This window comes from Mustela nivalis (assembly GCF_964662115.1).
Source record: "Mustela nivalis genome assembly, chromosome: 2".
Lineage (NCBI taxonomy): Eukaryota > Metazoa > Chordata > Mammalia > Carnivora > Mustelidae > Mustela > Mustela nivalis.
This window is the reverse complement of record NC_139021.1, coordinates 145,847,190-145,867,518: the sequence shown is the minus strand read 5'-3', so window position 1 is coordinate 145,867,518 and position 20,329 is coordinate 145,847,190. Positions and strand designations below refer to the sequence as shown.

Here is a 20,329-nt window from a genome sequence, read left to right as displayed (position 1 = left end):
CCATGGCTTCGGGGAGATGAACCTTATGGAAATGGACACTGATCCCTTGGCACTAGAGAAAAAACAGACTGCATCCTGATCCCCAGGCCCAGGAGAGAACAGAAGGGGTGGTCCCTGCCTCCACTACCTCGCGGGACCCAGCACTAGTGTCTCCCCCTTGGCATGCGCCCAGGTTTGCAGAAGTTGGTAGCTGGCTATAGCTTGGCAGTTGCAGGCTCAATCAGACCTGCTCACCATGTCCAGCAATGGCTTGGGGTTCACCAGCCAGCAGGGGGATGATGAAACACAAGCTCAGTCATAATCAGGCTCCCATGGGTCAGAAACAAAATTTTTTACAGGAGAATTCTGAGCAAGGTTTGTTCACTATTAAATGTATCCAGAAATACCAGTGGCTCCTGCGAGCCTTTCATGTGTCTGCTCAGGAGGGTGAGGGACTGAGCTAACTCCATTGTCCTGGGGACCCAGTGACATAGAGGGACCAGGGCCTCATGGAGAAGGCCTGCAGGAAATGTTCTCACCCCAGGATGTGCTAGGCCCCCACCCAGTGAGGGGGCCCCCAACCCTGGGGAGGCCTGAGGCAGCCCAGCATGAGGAAGATATGTTTCAGATTCCAGAGACCACAAACAAACGAGGTCACCAGGCCCCTGTCCCAGTTAGATACTGCAGGGCTCCCTCAGTGTGTTCCTGGGGATAGAACCCTCTGGGACCATCTCAAGCCAGAGAGGACTATACCCTTTGGAGGTGCCTGCAGCTTCCTCATGGCCACATCTGCTTCTCAGGACAAACTGGATACCCTGTGTGACTTTGTTCAAAGCTGCCACCAGCTGCCATTGATATGGTGTCCGCCTCGTGACCAGGTAAGCAGGGGCACAGGGATGCTCTCCATGGGCCAGCAGGCCTTTGCTCTTTGCCGTTGACCATTGCACTCAGGGACTATGGATCAGAGATAGAGATGTCCAGGCACCTGCCACAAGGATGCCAAGACGTTGAGAGGTGGTGTTCCTGAGCCTCACAGGCCGATTTGGGTCTGGCACCTGCATTTTCATGCACATCCTCTCCAGAATAACAGGAAAGTTCTTATGACCCATTGCCTCCAAACCTAAGTCAAAGAAGCTGTAAAGGGAGGCCACCCAGAAACTTCTCCTGGCCCAACCATCATCCCTCCCCACTGAGCTCCCCACTGGAGGTCTGCTGGCTGCCCCCATCCACTGAGACTCTCCTGCATGGCTCACTCTTACGCTAGGACTAGGGGAGGGCATGGCCAACACTGACTGCCTTACCAGATAGTAGAGTCCTCTTTGTGTCATTGCCTGTGACAACAGGGAGAAGCCAGCTTGTTACAGGTGCCCTCCATGGAACTGAATATTAGTGACAACTTGTTCGAAGTTCCTTCTGTGGGCCAGCTGACAGTCTAAGAATGCTACGTATTTTCACTATGTACTCCTGCCAATAACTCCATGTGCAAGTACTACTAATATGCCTTTCTTTCCAAAGGGGGTGCTAAGGCACAGAGAGGTCTAGTGACTTACCCCAGGTCACAAAGCCTTGGAGTGGCAGAGCTGGACTTGAACCCCAGACCCTGGCTCCACCCCTATCCCTGCCCTGCCCCCTGTCAGGTCAGGATCTTGATCCCATGATGGTTACCTCACAAACACCCACAAGGCTCAGACTGAGGGCCCACGAAGACCATGCTCCTGGCTCACCTGGATTCCAGGTCTCAGACCCTTTGCACAGACTGGCCCAGGGGCCTGGAGGACATTGAAGTCCCCAGAAGCCCTAGTGAGAACCACATAAGTCACTTCTTTGGATCAGGCAAGCACGGCTCTCCCTCTGTACCAGGTGGGCATTTTGGAGTCCTGGGCAGGCCTGAGGGGCTTGGGACACTGCTGAGGAGACACCCCCGATGCATGCTGACCCCCAGCAGGGCCACCATGTAGTGTCAGAGGTACCAGGGCTCCTCTGGGGCTGGGCTCTGGGCTCTGGGTCTGAACAGGGCCCTCAGTCCCAGCCATGCTCATACAGAATTCCCTTCTCCATCTGATTCTCCTGGAGCCTCTTCCCAGAACCGCAGCCCCATGATGGTCACATGAGCACCACACCAACCCTGTGCCTTGAATCCACCCAGTGGTGCCCACTCAGGGCGGAGGGATGGAGCAAGACATGGAGGGAGGCCTGAGACCAGATGGAGAACAAGGAAGGGATACCAGAAAGGGCCATCCTACCCATCCAGGTGAGGGCAGGGTGCTAAACGACCTTCCAGAAGGGTCACATTCCTAAGACCCCAGATGAAGGGTGGCAGAATTCAGACTCACGCATTGTGGGGCACTGCCAGCTGCCCACAGCTCTGCCAGACCACTGCCATGCCAGCTCTGGAGCTGGCCCAGCCTCCTCTGTAGCCAGGAGGGACCCTGTGTGTGTGCCAACGGCCAAACACTGTCCAAGAAAGCAGCAAAGTCCAATGGAGGGCAAGTTCAGCACCCAGGGCTGTCTGAAGTCAATCCTCTCATCCTGAGCAGACCTGGGAGCCCATTAACTAAACCCTGTGGGAGGGGGGTCCCTCCCCACTCATCTGTCTCCTCCCATATGACTCTGAGGGTCAAAGCCTGCCCAGCCTCCCCTGTCTATTTGACAATAGACAGTTGGGCTGAGAAAGCCACTCCCTCTCCTGCCTCCTGAGTCTGCACACATCGTCTGTGGATGAGACCCTCACTGTGGCTTGAGCCCCTCCCAGAACAGGCTCCACACTGCTGGGAGCTAAATCTGATGATGCAGCCCAAACCCTGAACCCCAAACACGGCTGTGTTCTGTGGGTTGAGTCTGCTCTTTCCTCCAGTGTAGTGAATGTGTTTTTACTGTCGGTCCTCTGGTGTTATAAGATGCTACTCTCCTGTGGCTGCTCTAACACAGTATCACAAACTCAGCAGCTGAAAACAATAAGTTTTCGGTTGTAGCGTACTCTCAGCTCTGGAGGCTGGAAGTGTGAAACAGGTTTCCCGAGCAGAAATCCAGTTCTCTCTGAGACTGCGCTTTTTCTGGAGAGTCTGGCAAAAAAACAATCTGTTTCCTGCCTTTTCTACTTCCAGAACTGCATTCTCAGGATTCTCTGGCTCCTGGCCCCTTCCTCCACCCATATGCCAACAGAGTATCACCTTGAATCTCTCTCTGCTTCACCCTTCCCATCACCTTCTCCTCTTCGGTGGGTAGGTCTCCCTCTTTCAAGAACCTGGGCTCACCTGTCAGCCCATTCAGATAACCCAGGAAAATCTCCTCATCTCAAGCTCCTTGACTTAATCACATCACAAAGGTCCTCTTCCAGTGTAACCCAAACAGCCACAAGTTCCTAGGACGTTGATATCTTTCAGGGCCATTATTCAAGTGACCACTGCAAGCCAATGACCTAGAAGCTCCTGTGAGAGTAGGGCCCCTCTTATCTGACACTTTGCACTTCATGTAGCACATAACGAGCAAAAGGACATGGGGGCCTGGAGGTACAAGTGTCTGTGTTGTGTGGGGGTGTGCAAGGACCACTCAAATGAGGGCCACACCCAGGGGCTTTACCCAGTTAGTGTTCCTAAAGGTGTGGCTGCCTTGCTGTGTCAATAGGTTTATTTGAATTAAATTTGTTTCAAATTTATTTAAAGTAAATCAAATTTGAATTTGAATTAATGGCTCTAGAAGAACTGCTCCCTGGAAGGAAGCTGGGGGTCTGGGAAAGCCCAACATGGTCTCCCTCCTCTCAGGTGTGCTGCCTGTGGAAGATGCAGGACCTTTCTTATCCACTCTCTGTATCTCCTGGAGCTAGAGGGGCCAGAAATGCTGTCAGATAGCCAGCACACCCAGGACCCCTCCTTGGCTTTCTGAGCCTTTCAGCTGGGACTCCTCAGCTGAATCGGAGCTAGGGTCCATAGGGGACGCCAGTGAACCACAGGCAGACTGTTCTGTCCCAAACATCTCTATTGTTCTCTTCCCAAGCCAAAGAGTTTGGGTTTGCTGCTGCCTCCACAGCCCATCACCCATTTGAGGGTGCCCCCAGCTGCCCTTGGCCTGGGGTCCCAGAGCCTGACCTCAGACCTGTGGTGAGAAATCAACCCTCCAGCACACAATCACTGAAAGAACTGTGGCAAGGCTTGTGCTGCTATGGCAGTCAAGCTTTGTTCTCATTTCTGAGGCTCCCAGTCCATGGGAAGCAGACAAGTTCAAAACCAGAACAGAGGGAGTCCAGAGTCAGAACACTGGGGCCTCCTGGGGGAGGCAGGGAAGACTTCTAAAACCTGAACTGAGTCTTGAAATGGCATTCCAGCCTGGAGGCCAGCACTCAGGGAGAGTGAGTAACAGATACCCTGTTGAAGGGTATCAACAAGGTCCTACCATGTTGATCTTGATGGGTCGTGAACCAGAACTCCCTTGAGCCAAGGACACCAAAGCTTTCTGGTTCCATCTCCAATGCCTTTTCAGTAACCTTCTCTCTCCTCTCTTCTCTGCAGGGTCAGTGTTTCAACTTCACCCCACTGAAGCCCCTCTGCAGGCAGTTGCCCTGCCTTCCACCCAACCAGGGATGCTTGCCCCTCAACAGCTGCTGTGAACAGTGCCAATACCCCCCTACCATATACTCCCAGCCACCCTCCATGACGCTGCCATTGATCTCTCCCCCTTCTGAGGCACTCTGCAGAACTACTTTGTCACTCCCACCCCCATAGTCTCACCTGTAAAGCCCCCCAAACCCAAGACTGTTAAGAGCCCTTTGTGTACTGAATTGGACATATATAAAGAGTCTTGATATATGGTCAAAAGAGTTAGAATTGTTGGTGATCAACAAGAGAGTTTGTTTACCTGGTGAGCAACACTCTATTGTATGAGATGTATCAGTAGTGTTCCTGCCAGGAAAAAGCACCTGGTCTATGGATGTAGACATGAATGTCTCCCACTCCCTGCAAGTTGGTCTTCATCTGTCATGAAGGGCCTGGATGCATGGGGCTTGGTACAAATTTTCCTCTATGAAAAAAGCCTGAAATGTCTTTGAAATATAAATAAAGCCTGTTTCCCCACTCACTGACTGTTTTAATCTCTTGAATAATTTACCTAATAATACCAGTGATTTAAGGACAGGTCATTTGAAATCATCCCACTGGAAAAAAACAAAAAGAAAATGAAGTTAAAAAGAGTAAAGAAATACTATGGGACATCATCCACAGAAACAATGTTTTAGAATCCCAGAATGATAACAGAAAGAGAAAGATACACAAAGTATATTTAAAGCTAAATGGCTGAAAACTTATCAAATGGGGGGAGAAATGGAAATCTAAATTCATTTGGGTCCAAGGACCCCCCCTCCACCCCTATGGTTAAACAAGATAGGCACATACCAACACATCTTGCCAAACTGAAATACAGAGAGAATTGTGAAAGCAACAAGAGAAATGTGAGTCATCACACACAGGGGCTCTGCCCATAAGACTGAAGGTGTATTTTTCAACGGGAATTTTGCAGAAAAAAGAGAGATGATAGAGTCAAATATTTAAGATAAAAGCTGCCAACTAAGAATAGGATGCCCAGCAAAGCTATTATTCGGAAGTGGAAAGAGAAAAACATAACAAACGATAGTTGAGTTCATAACCAGTAGACCTGCCTCCCCCAAAATGTTAAAGAATATCCATGAAGCAGAAATAAATGATCATAATTAACATGGTGAAAACAAAAGAATGTGTTTGCAAGACTCATTGGTAGTGACCATCCTATTGTCAAGGTGGTCCATAATTACCTAGAACTCTAGATCAAAGATTAGAAAATGTATAAAATAAACACAACCACAATAACTTGTTTTAAACCATATTTAAAAATATGTAATTTTTTAAATTAAATTTATTTATTTTCAGCATAACAGTATTCATTATTTTTTCACCACACCCAGTGCTGCATGCAATCCGTGCCCTCTATAATACCCACCACCTGGTACCCCAACTTCCCACCCCCCTGCCACTTCAAACCCCTCAGATTGTTTTTCAGAGTCCATAGTCTCTCATGATTCACCTCCCCTTCCGATTTACCCCAATCCCCTTCTCCTCTCCATCTCCCCTTGTCCTCCATGCTATTTGTTATGCTCCACAAATAAGTGAAACCATATGATAGTTGACTCTCTCTACTTGACTTATTTCACTCCGCATAATCTCTTCCAGTCCTGTCCATGTTGCTACAAAAGTTGGGTATTCATCCTTTCTGATGGAGGCATAATACTCCATAGTCTATAGGACCACATCTTCTTTATCCATTCATCCGTTGAAGGGTATCTTGGTTCTTTCCACAGTTTGGCGACAATGGTCATTGCTGTTATAAACATTGGGATACAGATGGCCCTTCTTGTCACTACATCTGTATCTTTGGGGTAAATACCCAGTAGTGCAATTGCAGGGTAATAGGCAAGCTCTATTTTGAATTTCTTGAGGAATCTCCACACTGTTCTCCAAAGTGGCTGCACCAACTTGCATTCCCACCAACAGTGTAAGAGGGTTCCTCTTTCTCCACATCCTTTCCAACACACGCTGTTTCCTGTCTTGCTAATTTTGGCCATTCTAACTGGTGTAAGGTGGTATCTCAATGTGGTTTTAATTTGAATCTCCCTGATGGCTAGTGATGATGAACATTTTTTCATATGTCTGATAGCTATTTGTATGTCTTCATTGGAGAAGTGTCTGTTCATATCTTCTCATTTTTTGATATGATTATCTGTTTTGTGTGTGTTGAGTTTGAATACAAAGTCAATGTACAGAACTCAGTGGCTTTCTTATACACTAACAATGAAAATATAGAAAGGGAATTTAGAGAATCGATTCCATTTACTATAGCACCAAGAATGATAAGATACCTGGGAATAAACCTAACCAAAGAGGTATAGGATCTGTACTTGAGTAACTACAGAACACTCATGAAATAAATTGAAGAAGACACAAAAAGATTGAAGAGCATTCCATGCTCTTGGATCAGAAGAATAAACATTGTTAAAATGTCTACACTGCCTAGAGCAATCCATACTTTTAATGCCATTCTGATCAAAATTTCACCAGTATTTTTCAAAGAGCTGGAGTAAATAATCCTAAAATTTATATGGAATCAAAAGAGACCCCGAATAGCTAAGGAAATGTTGAAAAACAAAAATAAAACTGGCGGCATCATGTTACCTGATTTCAAGCTTTACTACAAAGCTGTGATCACCAAGACAGCATGGTACTGGCATAAAAACAGACACACAGACCAGTGGAACAGAGTAGAGAGCCCAGATATGGACCCTCAATCCTACGGTCAAATAATCTTCAACAAAGCAGGAAAAAATATACAGTGGAAAAATACATAAATTTTAATATCAATTACCTAAAATGTGAAGGACAGATAAATGTAAGGATAAATTTATGTATGATATCAATAAGTTTTTATCAGTTTAAAATAGGATATTATAAAAATAATATATTTTATGTAATCCTTTACACAATTACAAAAGCAAAACCAATAGAGATAAACAAAAGTTATATGGAGTGCCTGGGTGGCTCGGTAGCTTAATCATCTGCCTTCTGCTCAGGTCATGATCCCAGGGTCCTGTGAACTTGCTTCTCTGCTTCTCCCTCTCCCTCTGCCTGCCACTCCCCCTGCTTGTGATCTCTCTGCCTCTCTGTCAAATGAATAAATAAAGTCTTTAAAAAATAAAAAATAAATAAAAATAAAAGAAAACTTACAATATAGGAATCAAAGCATATCCCTACAAAAAGTCATCAAACAACAAAAGACAGCTAGCCAAGAAAGAAGAAACATATAAATTAAGTTAAATGGCAATGGTAATAAATAATTCCTTTAGTCATAAAATAATTAAATTATTTAATCAAAAGACACGAAATAATTGAATGGAGAAAAAAAAATCTAAGAATATGCTGCCTACAAGCTTTAAAAACACACACAGACTGACAGGGAAGGGACGTAAAAAGATATTTTAAGCAAATGGTCCCAAAAGACAGCACTGATAGCTATACTTCTATCAGACAGAATAGACTTTAAGCAAAAACAAAGGTCAAGAGACAAAGAAGTCATTATATAATGATAAGAAGGTCAGTCCACCAGGAATATACAGCAATTGTATTTATTTATGCACCCAACCTTGGAGCAACTAAATGTATAAATCAATTACTAACAGAACAAAAGGATAAATAAACAGCAATACAATAATAGGTAAGGGCCTCAAAACCCACTCTCAACAATGGAAAGATCATCCAGACAGAGGATCAATAGAGAAACAGTAGATTTGAACAACACTGTAGATCAAACAAGATCTAACACATATAACCATTACATGTAATGTAACCATTACAGCAGAATACACGTTTTTCTCAAGCAGCTATGGAAAATTTCCTAGGATAGATCATATTTTAGGCCACAAAAATAGTCTTAACAGATTTAAGATGATTCAAATCATTTCAAGTATCTTTTCCAATCACAATGGTGTAAAACCAGAAATGGGTAACAAGGGGAGAGCTGGAAAATGCTCAAATACATACAAATTAAACACCACACATTGAACAACCAATGAACCACAGAAGAACTCAAAAGGAAAATACACAGATATTTTGAAAAAAAGAAAACAGGAAACACAGTATACCAAAACATAGGGTGGAGCAAAAGCAGTTCAAAGAAGGGAGTTTACAGAAATAAAGGCATATACCAAGAAAAAAGGAATACAGCCTCTGAAAAACCTTACCTTACACCTCAAGAAACTATGAAAAAAATTAAGTGCAAAGTTATCAGAAGGAAATGAATATTTCAGTGCAAAAAGTAGAAAACAATAAAACTGTATGAAAGGTTAACAAAACAAAGATTTGGTTTTTTGAAAAGACAAAGCACATTGGCCAACCTCTGACTAACCAAGAAAACTAAAAAGAGGACCAAAATTAAAAAAAAATTATAAATGAAAGAGAAGACATTACTACTAATACAGAAATACAATAGATCATAAAATGCTATGAACAACTAAAAGCTGATAAATTGGAAAAATTCAAAGAAATGGAAAAATCTGTGGAAAATACAACTACCAACACTGAATCACAAGTAAATAGGATATCTTAACAAACCGATAGTGAGTCAGAAGATTAAATCAGTAATTAAAAATTTACCAAGAAAGAAAAGCGCAGAACCAGATAATTTCACTGGTGAATTATACCAAGCATTTATAGAATTAACACCAATTATTCTCAAACTCTCCCAAAACACTGCAGAGAGGAAACACTCCCAAACCTATTTTTTCAATACCAGCATTACCCTAATATTAAAGCAGATAACAACACTACAAGAAGACAATAGACCAATATCCCTTGTGATTACAATACAAAAATTACACACACACACACACACACACACACACACTCACACAAATTAACAAAGAAAATTCAACAGTATATTAAAAATATAATGAACAATGGGATTCATTTCTGGAATACAAGGATGGTTCAACATACACAAATCAATAAATGGGATACATAAAAAGAGTCTGAAAGTTTTCCTTCTGCTTCTATTTTTTGAAAGATCTTCAGGAGAATAGGTATTATTTATTCTTTGAATGTTTGGTAGAATTCCCCAGGAATCCATCAGGTCCTGGGCTCTTGTTTTTTTGGGACGTTTTGATCACTGCTTCAATGTCATTACTACATATTGGTCTATTCAGGTTGTCAATTTCTTCCTGATTCAGTTTTGGAAGTTTATAGGTTTCCAGGATTGCATCCATTTGGTCTAGGTTGTTTAGCTTTGGGGCATATAACGGTTGATAATAATTTCTGATGATTGTTTCTATTTCCTTGGTGTTAGTCATGATCTCTCCCTTTTCATTCATAATTTTATTAATCTATTTTTTATTAGTTTGGCCAACAGTTTATCGATCTTATTGATACCAAAAAAAAAAAAAGCTTCTAATTTCATTGATGTGTTCTACTGTATCTCTAGTTTCTATCTATGCTCTAATCTTATTTCCCTTCTTGAGTGTGGGGTTGGCTTAATTTGTTGTTGATTCTCTGGTTCTTCAAGGCGAAAAGAGAACTGGTGTCTTCTGGATTTTTCCTTTTTTTTTTTTTTTTTTTTTTTTTAGGAAGGCTTGGATGGCTTTGTACTTCCCCCTTAGGACTGCCTTTGTTGTATCCCATAGGTTTTGGACCAAAGTGTCTTCATTCCCATTGGTTTCCATAAATTGTTTAAGTTCTTTCTTGATTTCCTTGTTGAGCCAAACATTCTTAAGCAAGGTGGTCTTTAGATTCCAGCTGTTAGAATTCCTCCCAAACTTTTTCTTGTGGTTGAGTTACAGTTTCAAAGCATTGTGGTCTGAGAATATGCAGGGAATAATCTCAATCTTTTGGTGTCAGTTGAGTCCTACTTTGTGATGCAGTATGGAGCCTATTCTGGAGAAAGTTCCATCTGCACTCGAGGAGAATGCGTATTCTGTTGTTTTAGGGTGGAATGCTCTGTATATATCTATGAGGTCCATCTGGTCCAATGTGTCATTCAATGCTCTTGTTTCTTTATTGATTTTCTGCTTGGATGATCTATTACTGAGAGTGGCATGTTAAGATCCCCTACTACTAATGTATTCATATCAATATGACTCTATCTTGATTAACAGTTGTCGTATGTAGTTGGCTGCTCCCATATTGGGGGCATAAATATTTATAATTGTTAGATCTTCCTGGTGGATAGACCCTTTAAGAATGATGTAGTGTCTTTCTTTATCTCTAACTACAGTCTTCAGTTTAAAATCTAATTTATCTGATATGAGAATCGCTACCCCAGCTTTCTTTTGAGGCCCACTGGCATGAAAGATGCTTTTCCAACCCTTCACTTTCAGTCTGGATGTATCCTTAGGTTCAAAATGGGTCCCTTGAAGACAACATATGGACATGACCTGTCATTTTATCCAATCTGCAACCCTGTGCCATTTTATGGGAGTGTTTAGGCCATTCGTGTTGAGAGTGACTATTGAGAGATACATTTTTATTGACATCATGTTGCCTGTGAAATCCTTGTTTCTATAGATTATCCCCCAAAATTTCAGTTCTATGACACTCTTGGGTTCTTTCATATTTTATAGAAACCCCCCCCCTTAATATTTCTGGTAGTGCCAGCTTGGTGGTCACACATTCTTTTAAACCTTGCTGCCGATCTTGTAAGATCTTTATCTCTCCATCCATTTTGAATGTCAGTCTTGTTGGATAAAGTATTCTTGGCTGCATGTTCTTTTCATTTAGTGCCATGAATATGTCTTGCCAACCCTTCTGGCTTTCCAGGTTTCTGTGGACAGGTCTGAAGTCATTCTGATGGCCCTTACTCTGTATGTAAGGAAGCTATTCCCCCTAGCTGCTCTCAAGAGTTCCTGTCTAAAATTTTGATTCATCAGTTTCACAATCACGTGTCTTGAGGTCTTTCTACATTCTATGATCTTGGGGGAGCTGACCTTTCTGCCTCTAGGACACAAACGCTGGTTCCATTCCCCAGATTGGGAAAATTTTCATGGAGAATTTGTTCAACTATATATTATAGTCTTCTTTCTTTCTCCTCCCCCTCAGGGGTTCCAATAATTCTGGCATTGGAGTGTTTCATGGTGTCATTTATTTCCCTAATTCTGTTTTCATGGCTTCTTAGGTCTTTGTTCCAGGCCTCCTCCTGATACTTTTTCTCTATCAGTTTGTCCTCTAGATCACTAATTCTATCTTCTGCCTCAGTTACCCTAGATGTTAGAGAATTTAAATCAGATTGGAAATCATTGATAGCATTTGTAACTTCTTCCCAGATTACCCTGATCCCAAAACCAGGAAAAGACCCCACCAAAAATGAGAATTTCAGACCAATATCCCTGATGAATATGGATGCTAAGATTCTCAACAAGATCGTAGATAATAGGAGCCAACAGTACATTAAAAAGATTACCCACCATAACCAGGTGGTATTTATTCATGGGATGCAGGGATGGTACAACATTCGCAAATCAATCAATGCAATAGAACAAATCAATAAGAAAAGAGAGAAGAACCACGTGGTCCTCCCATTTGTTCAGAAAAAGCATTGATAGGATACACATTATTCCTGATTAAAATGCTTCAAAGTACAGGGATAGAGGGAACATTCCTCAACTGCATAAAATCGATCTATGAAAAACACACAGCGAATATCATCCTCAATGGGAAAAAGCTGACAGCCTTCCCTTTGAGATCAGGAACACAACAACGATGCCCACTCTCACCACTCTTGTAAACATAGTACTAGAAGTCCTAGCAATAGCAATAACACAACAAAAAGAACTTAAAGGTATTCAGGTTAGCAATGAATAAGTCAAACTCTCTCTCTTCACAGATGACGTGATACTTTATATGGAAAACCCAAAAGACTCCACCCCCAAATTACTAGAACTCATACAACAATTTAGTAATGTGGCAGAATACAAAATCAATGTACAGAAATCACTAGCTTTCTTATACACTAACAATGAAAATACAGAAAGGGAAATTAGAGAATCAATTCCATTTACTATAGCATCAAGAAACATACGATACCTGAGAATAAACCCAAGCAAAGAGGTAAAGGATCTGTACTTGAGGAACTACAGAACACTCATGAAAGAAATTGAAGAGGACACAGAAAGATGGAAGACCATTCCATGCTCATGGATCAGAAGAATAAACATTGTTAAAATCTCTCTACTGTCTGAACCAATCTATACTTTCAATGCCATTCTGATCAAAATTCCACCAGTAATTTTCAAAGAGCTGGAGCAAACAATCCTAAAATTTGTATGGAATCAAAAGAGACTGAATTGCTAAAGAAATGTTGAAAAAGAAATACAAAACTGGGGGCATCACGTTACCTGATTTCAAGCTTTACTACAAAGCTGTGATCACAAAGACAGCATGGTACTGGTACAAAAACAGACATATAGACTTGTGGAACAGAGTAGAGAGCCCAGATATGACCCTCAAATTTACGGTCAACTAATCTTTGACAAAGCAGGAAAAAATATACAGTGGGGAAAAAAAAAAACAGTCTCTCAATAAATGGTCCTAGGAAAATTGAACAGCTGTATGTAGAAGAATGAAACTCTACCATTCTCTTACACCATACTCAAAGATAAATTCGAAATGGATAAAAGACCTCAATGTGAAGCAGAAATCCATCAGAATCCTAGAGGAGAACATAGGCAATATACACATAGGGTTTTTTCTTCTAAAATCTTTTCTTCTAAAAAATTTGGCATAGATCAAAATACGCCCTAAATCTAACACCGGGCCTGTTCTAGTCTCCAGCCTGAGAAAACTCTTTCCACTTTCTTTTTCTTTATTCTCCCAACCAACTTATCTTATCAACTCCATTTTTAGAAATTAAAAAAAATTTTTTCATCTTTATAGTCATATTCCATCCCTTCATTGTGTTTACCCTTATATATGTTTTTCATTCTTTAAAATTTTGGGAGGTAGTTTCTTCTAAGGACCAAAATACTCCCAAAATTAAGTGGGTGACCCTGTTCTAGTAACCAGTCTAACATATATAAATTTCTTCTTTTTTCTTTTTCCTTTTTTTTCTTTTTTATATTTTTTCTTTATTTGTTTTCTTTTTTTAATTTTTTTCTGAACTTCTTTTACTCCCTTTCTCCCCCCATGATTTGGGGTCTCTTCTGATTTGGTTAAAGCACATTTTCTTGGGGTCTTTGCCACCCTTTTAGTATTTTATTCACTCCGTCATATATTCTTATCTGGATAAAATGACAAGGCAGAAAAACTCACCACAAAAAAAAAAAAAAAAAAAAAAAAAAAAAAAAACAAGAGGCAGTACTGAAGGTTAGGGACCTAATCAATATGGACATTGGTAATATGTCAGATCTAAAGTTCAGAATGACAATTCTCAAGGTTAGCAAAAAGGCATGGAAGATATTAAGAAACCCTGTCTGGAGAAATAAAAGCCCTTTCTGGAGAAATAAAAGAACTAAAATGTAACCAAATTGAAATTTATAAAGTTATTAATGAGGTGCTATGAAAAATGGAGGCTCTTACTGCTAGGATAAATGAGGCAGAAGAAAGAATTAGTGATACAGAAGACCAAATGACATAGAATAAAAAAGCTGAGCAAAAGAGAGACAAACAACTACTGTACCACGAGGGGAGAATTCAAGAGATAAGTGATACCATAAGACAAAACAACATTAGAATAATTGGGATTCCAGAAGAAGAAGAAGGAAAGAGGGGAGCAGAAGGTATATTGGAGAGAATTATCTTAGAGAATTTCCCTAATATGGCAAAGGGAACAAGCATCAAAATCCAGGAGGTGCAGAGAACTCCCGACAAAATCAATAAGAATATGCCCACACCCCGTCATCTAATAGTAGAATCTGTCTTAGCGACAAAGAGAAAATCCTGAAAGCAGCCTGGGACAAGAAGTCTGTATGTAATACACAATGGTAAAAATATTAGATTGGCGGTGGACTTACCCACAGAGACCTGGCAGGCCAAAAAGAACTGGAATGATATATTCAGAGCACTAAATGAGAAAAACATGCAGCCAAGAATACTATATCCAGCTGGGCTATCATTGAAAATAGAAGGAGAGATAAAAAGCTTCCAAGACAAACAATAACTGAAAGAATTTGCAAACACCAAACCATTTCTACAGGAAATATTGAAAAGGGTCCTCTAAGCAAAGAGAGACCCTAAAAGTAGTAGATCAGAAAGGAAAGGAGACAATATACAGTAACAGTAACCTTACAGGCAATACAATGGCACTAAATTCATATCTCTCAATAGTTACCCTGAATGTAAATGGGCTAAATGCCCCAATCAAAAGGCACAGGGTATCATAATGGATAAAAATAATAAAACCCATCAATATGCTGTCTACAAGTAACTCATTTTAGACCCAAAGACACCTACAGATTTAAAGTGAGGAGCTGGAAAATAATTTACCATGCTATTGGCCATCAAAAGAAAGCTGGGGTGGCAATCCTTATATCAGATCAATTAGATTTTAAGCCAAAGACTATAATAAGAGCTGAGGAAGGATACTACATCATACTCAAAGGGTCTTTCCAATGAGAAGATCTAACAATTTTAAATATCTATACCCCTAACATGGGAGAAGACAACTATACAGACCAATAAATAACAAAATCAAAGAAACACATTGACAATAATACAGTAATAGTAGGGGACATTAACATGCCCCTCACTGAAATGGACAGATCACCCCAGTGAAAGATCAACAAGGAAATAAAGGCCTTAAATGACACACTGGACCGGATGGACATCACAGATCCTTTCAGAACAATCCATCCCAAAGTAAGAGAATGCACATTCTTCTCTAGTGCATATGGAACATTCTCCAGAATAGATCACATTATGGGTCATAAATCAGGTCTCAACTGGTATCAAAAGAGTGGGATCATTCCCTGCATATTTTCAGACCACAATGCTCTGAAGCTAGAAATCAATCACAAGAGAAAATTTGGAAAGAACCCAAATATATGGAGGCTAAAGAGCATCCTTCTAAAGAATGAATGGGTCAACCAAGAAATTAAAGAAGAATTAAAAAAATTCATGGAAACAAATGATAATAAAAACACAATGGTTCAAAATCTGTGGGATACAGCAAACACAGTCCCGAGAGGAAAATACATAGTGATACAAGCCTTTCTCAAGAAACAAGAAAGGTCTTAAATACACAACCTAACCCTACACGTAAAGAAGCTGGAGAAAAAACAACAAAGAAAGCCTAAACCAGCAGGAGAAGAGAAATAATAAAGATCAGAGCAGAAATCAATGAAATAGAAACCAAAAAAACAATAGAGCAAATCAACGAAAGTAGGAGCTGGTTCTTTGAAAGAATTAATAAGATTTATAAAGCACTGGCCAGACTTATCAAAAAGAAAAGAGAAAGGACCCAAATAAATAAAATCATGAATGAAAAAGGAGAGATCAGAACCAACACCAAAGAAATACAAACAATTATAAGAACATACTATGAGCAACTCTATGCCAACAAATTTGACAATCTGGAAGAAGTGGATGCATTCCTAGAGACATATGAACTACCACAACTGAACCAGGAAGAAATAGAAAACCTGAACAGATCCATAACCAGTAAGGAGATTGAAAGTCATCAAAAATCTCCAAACAAACAAAAGCCCAGGGACAGACAGCTTCCCAGGAGCATGCTACCAAACATTTGAAGAAGAATTAATTCCTATTCTTCTGAAACTGTTCCAAAAAATAGAAATGGAAGGAAAACTTCCAAACTCATTTTATGAGGCATCACCTGGATCCCAAAACCAGACAAGGATCCCATCAAAAAAGATAATTACAGACCAATATCCTTGATGAACACAGATGCAAAAATTCTCACCAAATTACTAGCCAATAGGATCCAACAGTACATTAAAAGAATTATTCACCACCAAGTGGGATTTATTCCAGGGCTGCAAGGTTGGTTCAACATGTGCAAATCAATCAATGTGATACAATACATTAATAAAAGAAAGAACAAGAACCATATGATACTCTCAATAGATGCTGAAAAAGCATTTGACAAAGTACAGCATCCTTTCCTGATCAAAACTCTTCAAAGTGTAGGGATAGAGAGCCCATACCTCAATATTATCAAATTCATATTATCTATGAAAAACCCACTGCAAATATCATTCTTAATGGAGAAAAACTGAGAGCTTTTCCGCTAAGGTCAGGAACACAGCAGGGATGTCCGTTATTCTCTAGTGCACATGGACCACTGCTATTCAACATAGTACTAGAAGTCCTAGCTTCAGCAATCAGACAACAAAAAGAAATTAAAGGCATCCAAATTGGCAAAGAAGAAGTCAAACTATCACTCTTTGCAGATGATATGATACTATATGTGGAAAACCCTAAAGACTCCACTCCAAATCTGCTAGAACTTGTACAGGAATTCAGAAACAGTGTCAGGATATAAAATCAATGCACAGAAATCAGTTGCATTTTTCTACACCAACAAGACAGAAGAAAGAGAAATTAAGGAGTCAATCCCATTTACAATTGCACCCAAAACTATAAGATACCTAGGAATAAACCTAACCAAAGAGGCTAAGAATCTATACTCAGAAAACTATAAAGTACTCATGAAATAAATTGAGGAAGACACAAAGAAATGAAAAATGTGCCTCTGCCTTCAGCTTAGGTCATGGTTCCAGAGTCCTGGGATCGAGCCCCACATCAGGCTCCCTGCTCAACAGGGAGCCTGCTTTCTCCTCTCTCTCTCTCTCTCTCTCTCTCTCTCTCTCTCTCTCTCTGCCTGCCTCTCTGCCTACTTAAAATCTGTCTGTCAAACAAATAAATAAAATTTTAAAAAAGAAATGAAAAATGTTCCATGCTCATGGATTGGAAGAACAAATATTGTGAAAATGCCTATGCTACCTAAAGCAATCTACACATTTAATGCAATCCCTATCAAAACCCCATCCATTTTTTTCAAAGAAATAGAACAAATAATCCTAAAATTTAAATGGAACCAGAAAAGACCTCAAATAGCCAAAGGAATATTGAAAAAGAAAGCCAAAGTTGGTGGTATCCCAATTCCAGATTTCAGGCTCTATTACAAAGCTGTCATCATCAAGACAGTATGGTACTGGCACAAAAACAGACACATAGATCAATGGAATAGAATAGAGAGCCCAGAAATAGACCCTCAACTCTATGGTCAACTAATCTTCGACAAAGAAGGGAATAATGTCCAATGGAAAAAAGACAGCCTCTTCAACAAATGGTGTTGAGAAAATTGGACAGCCACATGCAGAAAAATGAAATTGGACCATTTCCTTACACCACACACAAAAATAGACTCAGTGGAAGAAGGACCTCAATGTGAGAAAGGAATCCATTGAAATCCTTGGAGAGAACACAGGCAGCAACCTCTTCAACCTCAGCTGCAGCAACTTCTTCCTAGGAACATCACCAAAGGCAAGGGAAGCAAGGGCCAAAATGAACTATTGGGATTTCATCAAGATCAAGAGCTTCACACAGCAAAGGAACAGTTAACAAAAATAAAAAGAAAACTGACAGAATAGGAAAAGATATTTACAAAATGACATATCAGATAAAGGGCTAGTATCCAAAATCCATAAAGAGCTTAGCAAACTCAACACACAAAGAACAAATAATCTCATCAAAAAATGGGCAGAGGAGCACCTGGGCGGCTCAGTGGGTTAAAGCCTCTGCCTTTGGCTCAGGTCATGATCCCAGGGTCCCAGGGTCGAGCCCCACATTGGGCTCTCTGCTCAGTGGGGAGCCTGCTTCCTCCTCTCTCTCTGCCTGCCTCTCTGCCTACTTGTGATATCTGTCTGTCAAATAAGTAAAATCTTTAAAAAAGAAGAAAGAAAGAAAGAAAGAAAGAAAGAAAGAAAGAAAGAAAGAAAGAAAGAAAGGCAGAGGACATGAACAAACATTTCTGCAAAGACATCCAGACACATGAACCAGGCCAACAGACACATGAAAAAGTGCTCCACATCACTCGGCATCAGGGAAATGCAAATCAAAACCACAATGAGATACCACCTCACAACAGTCAGAATGGCTAAAATTAACAAGTCTGGAAATGACAGATGCTGGCAAGGATGCAGAGAAAGAGGAACCCTCCTATACTGTTGGTGGGAATGCAAGCTGGTGCAACCACTCTGGAAAATAACATGGAGGTTCCTCAAAAAGCTGAAAATAGAGCTACCCTACAACCCAGAAACTGTGCTACTGGCTATTTACTCTAAAGATACAAACGTAGTGATCCAAAGGGGCACGTGCACCCAAATGTCCACAATAGCCAAATGTCCACAATAGCCAAACTATGGAAAGAACCTAGACATCCATCAACAGATGAATGGATAAAGATGTGGTATATACATATATATGTACGTATATACATATGTATGTATATACGTATATATGTATATATGTACGTATATATATGTACATATATATGTATATGTACATATATATGTGTGTGTGTATATATACAATGGAATACTATGCAGCCATCAAAAGAAATGAAATCTTGCCATTTGCGACAACATGGATAGAACTAGAGGGTATTATGCTTAGCGAAATAAGTCAATTGGAGAAAGACAACTGTCATATGATCTCCCTGATATGAGGAAGTAGAAATGCAATGTGGGGGTTTTGGGGGTTGGAAAAGAATAAATGAAACAGGGTGGGATTGGGAGGGAGACAAACCATAAGAGACTCTTAATCTAGCAAAACAAACTGAGGGTTGCCAAGGGCAGGGGAGAGGGAGAGGATGGTGGGGTTATAGACATTGGTGACAGTATGTGCAATGGTGAGTGCTGTGAAGTGTGTAAACCTGGTGATTCACAGGCCTGTACCCCTGGGGCTAATAATACATTATATGTTTATTTAAAATTTTTTAAAAATATTTTTAAAAACCCCACATTGAGATACCATCTTACACCAGTTAGAATGGCCAAAATTAATAGGACAATAAACAACGTGTGTTGGAGAGGATGTGGAGAAAGGGGAACCCTCTTACACTCTTGGTGGGAATGCAAGTTGGTGCAGCCACTTTGGAAAATAGTGTGGAGATTCCTTAAGAAATTAAAAATAGAGCTTCCCTATGACCCTGCAATTTCACTACTGGGTACTTGCCCCAAAGATACAGATGTAGTGAAAAGAAGGGCCATCTGTACCCCAGTGTTCATAGAAACAATGGCCACAGTCACCAAACTGTAGAAAGAACCAAGATGCCCTTCAACGGATGAATGGATAAAGAAAATATGGTCCACATATACAATGGAGTATTATGCCTCCATCAGAAAGGATGAATACCCAACTTTTGTTATCAGCATGGGCAGGACTGGAGGAGGTTATGCTGAGTGAAATAAGCCAAGCAGAGAGAGTCAATTATCATATGGTTTCACTTACTGGTGGAACATAAAGAATAACACGGAGGAGGTGGGGAGTTGGAGAGAAGTGAGTTGGGGGAAATTGGAGGAGGAGATGAACCGTGAGAGACTGTGGACCCTGAGAAACAAACTGAGGGTTTTGGAGGGGAAGGTGGTGGGGGGTTGGGTGGGCCTGGTGGTGGATATTGTGGAGGGCATGTATTGCATGGAGCACTGCATGTGGTGAATAAACAATGAATTCTGGAATACTGAAAAGAAAATTTTAAAAAAGAAAATATCACAATGATGTTTCACCTCATGCTTGTTAGAACAGCTATTATCAAAAAAATAAGAGATAACAAATTCTGGTGAAGATGTGGGAAATGGGGGACCCTTGTGCACTATTGGCAGGACTGTAAA

The 20,329-nt window shown here is 40.7% G+C and overlaps 1 protein-coding gene across 1 annotated transcript in view; it reads left to right on the top strand.

Moving 5' to 3' along the window:
* LOC309859360 (anthrax toxin receptor-like) overlaps positions 1-4,697 on the top strand; it is a gene marked incomplete at its 3' end in the record, with an annotated part of 35,761 nt that extends 31,064 nt beyond the window's left edge. Inside the window, exons 16-17 of the mRNA XM_082719995.1 lie at positions 780-857; positions 4,485-4,697. Coding sequence (XP_082576121.1) covers positions 780-857; positions 4,485-4,697 — 291 coding nt within the window. The remainder of the gene's footprint in view (positions 1-779; positions 858-4,484) is intronic.
* Between the last annotated feature and the right edge of the window lie 15,632 nt (positions 4,698-20,329).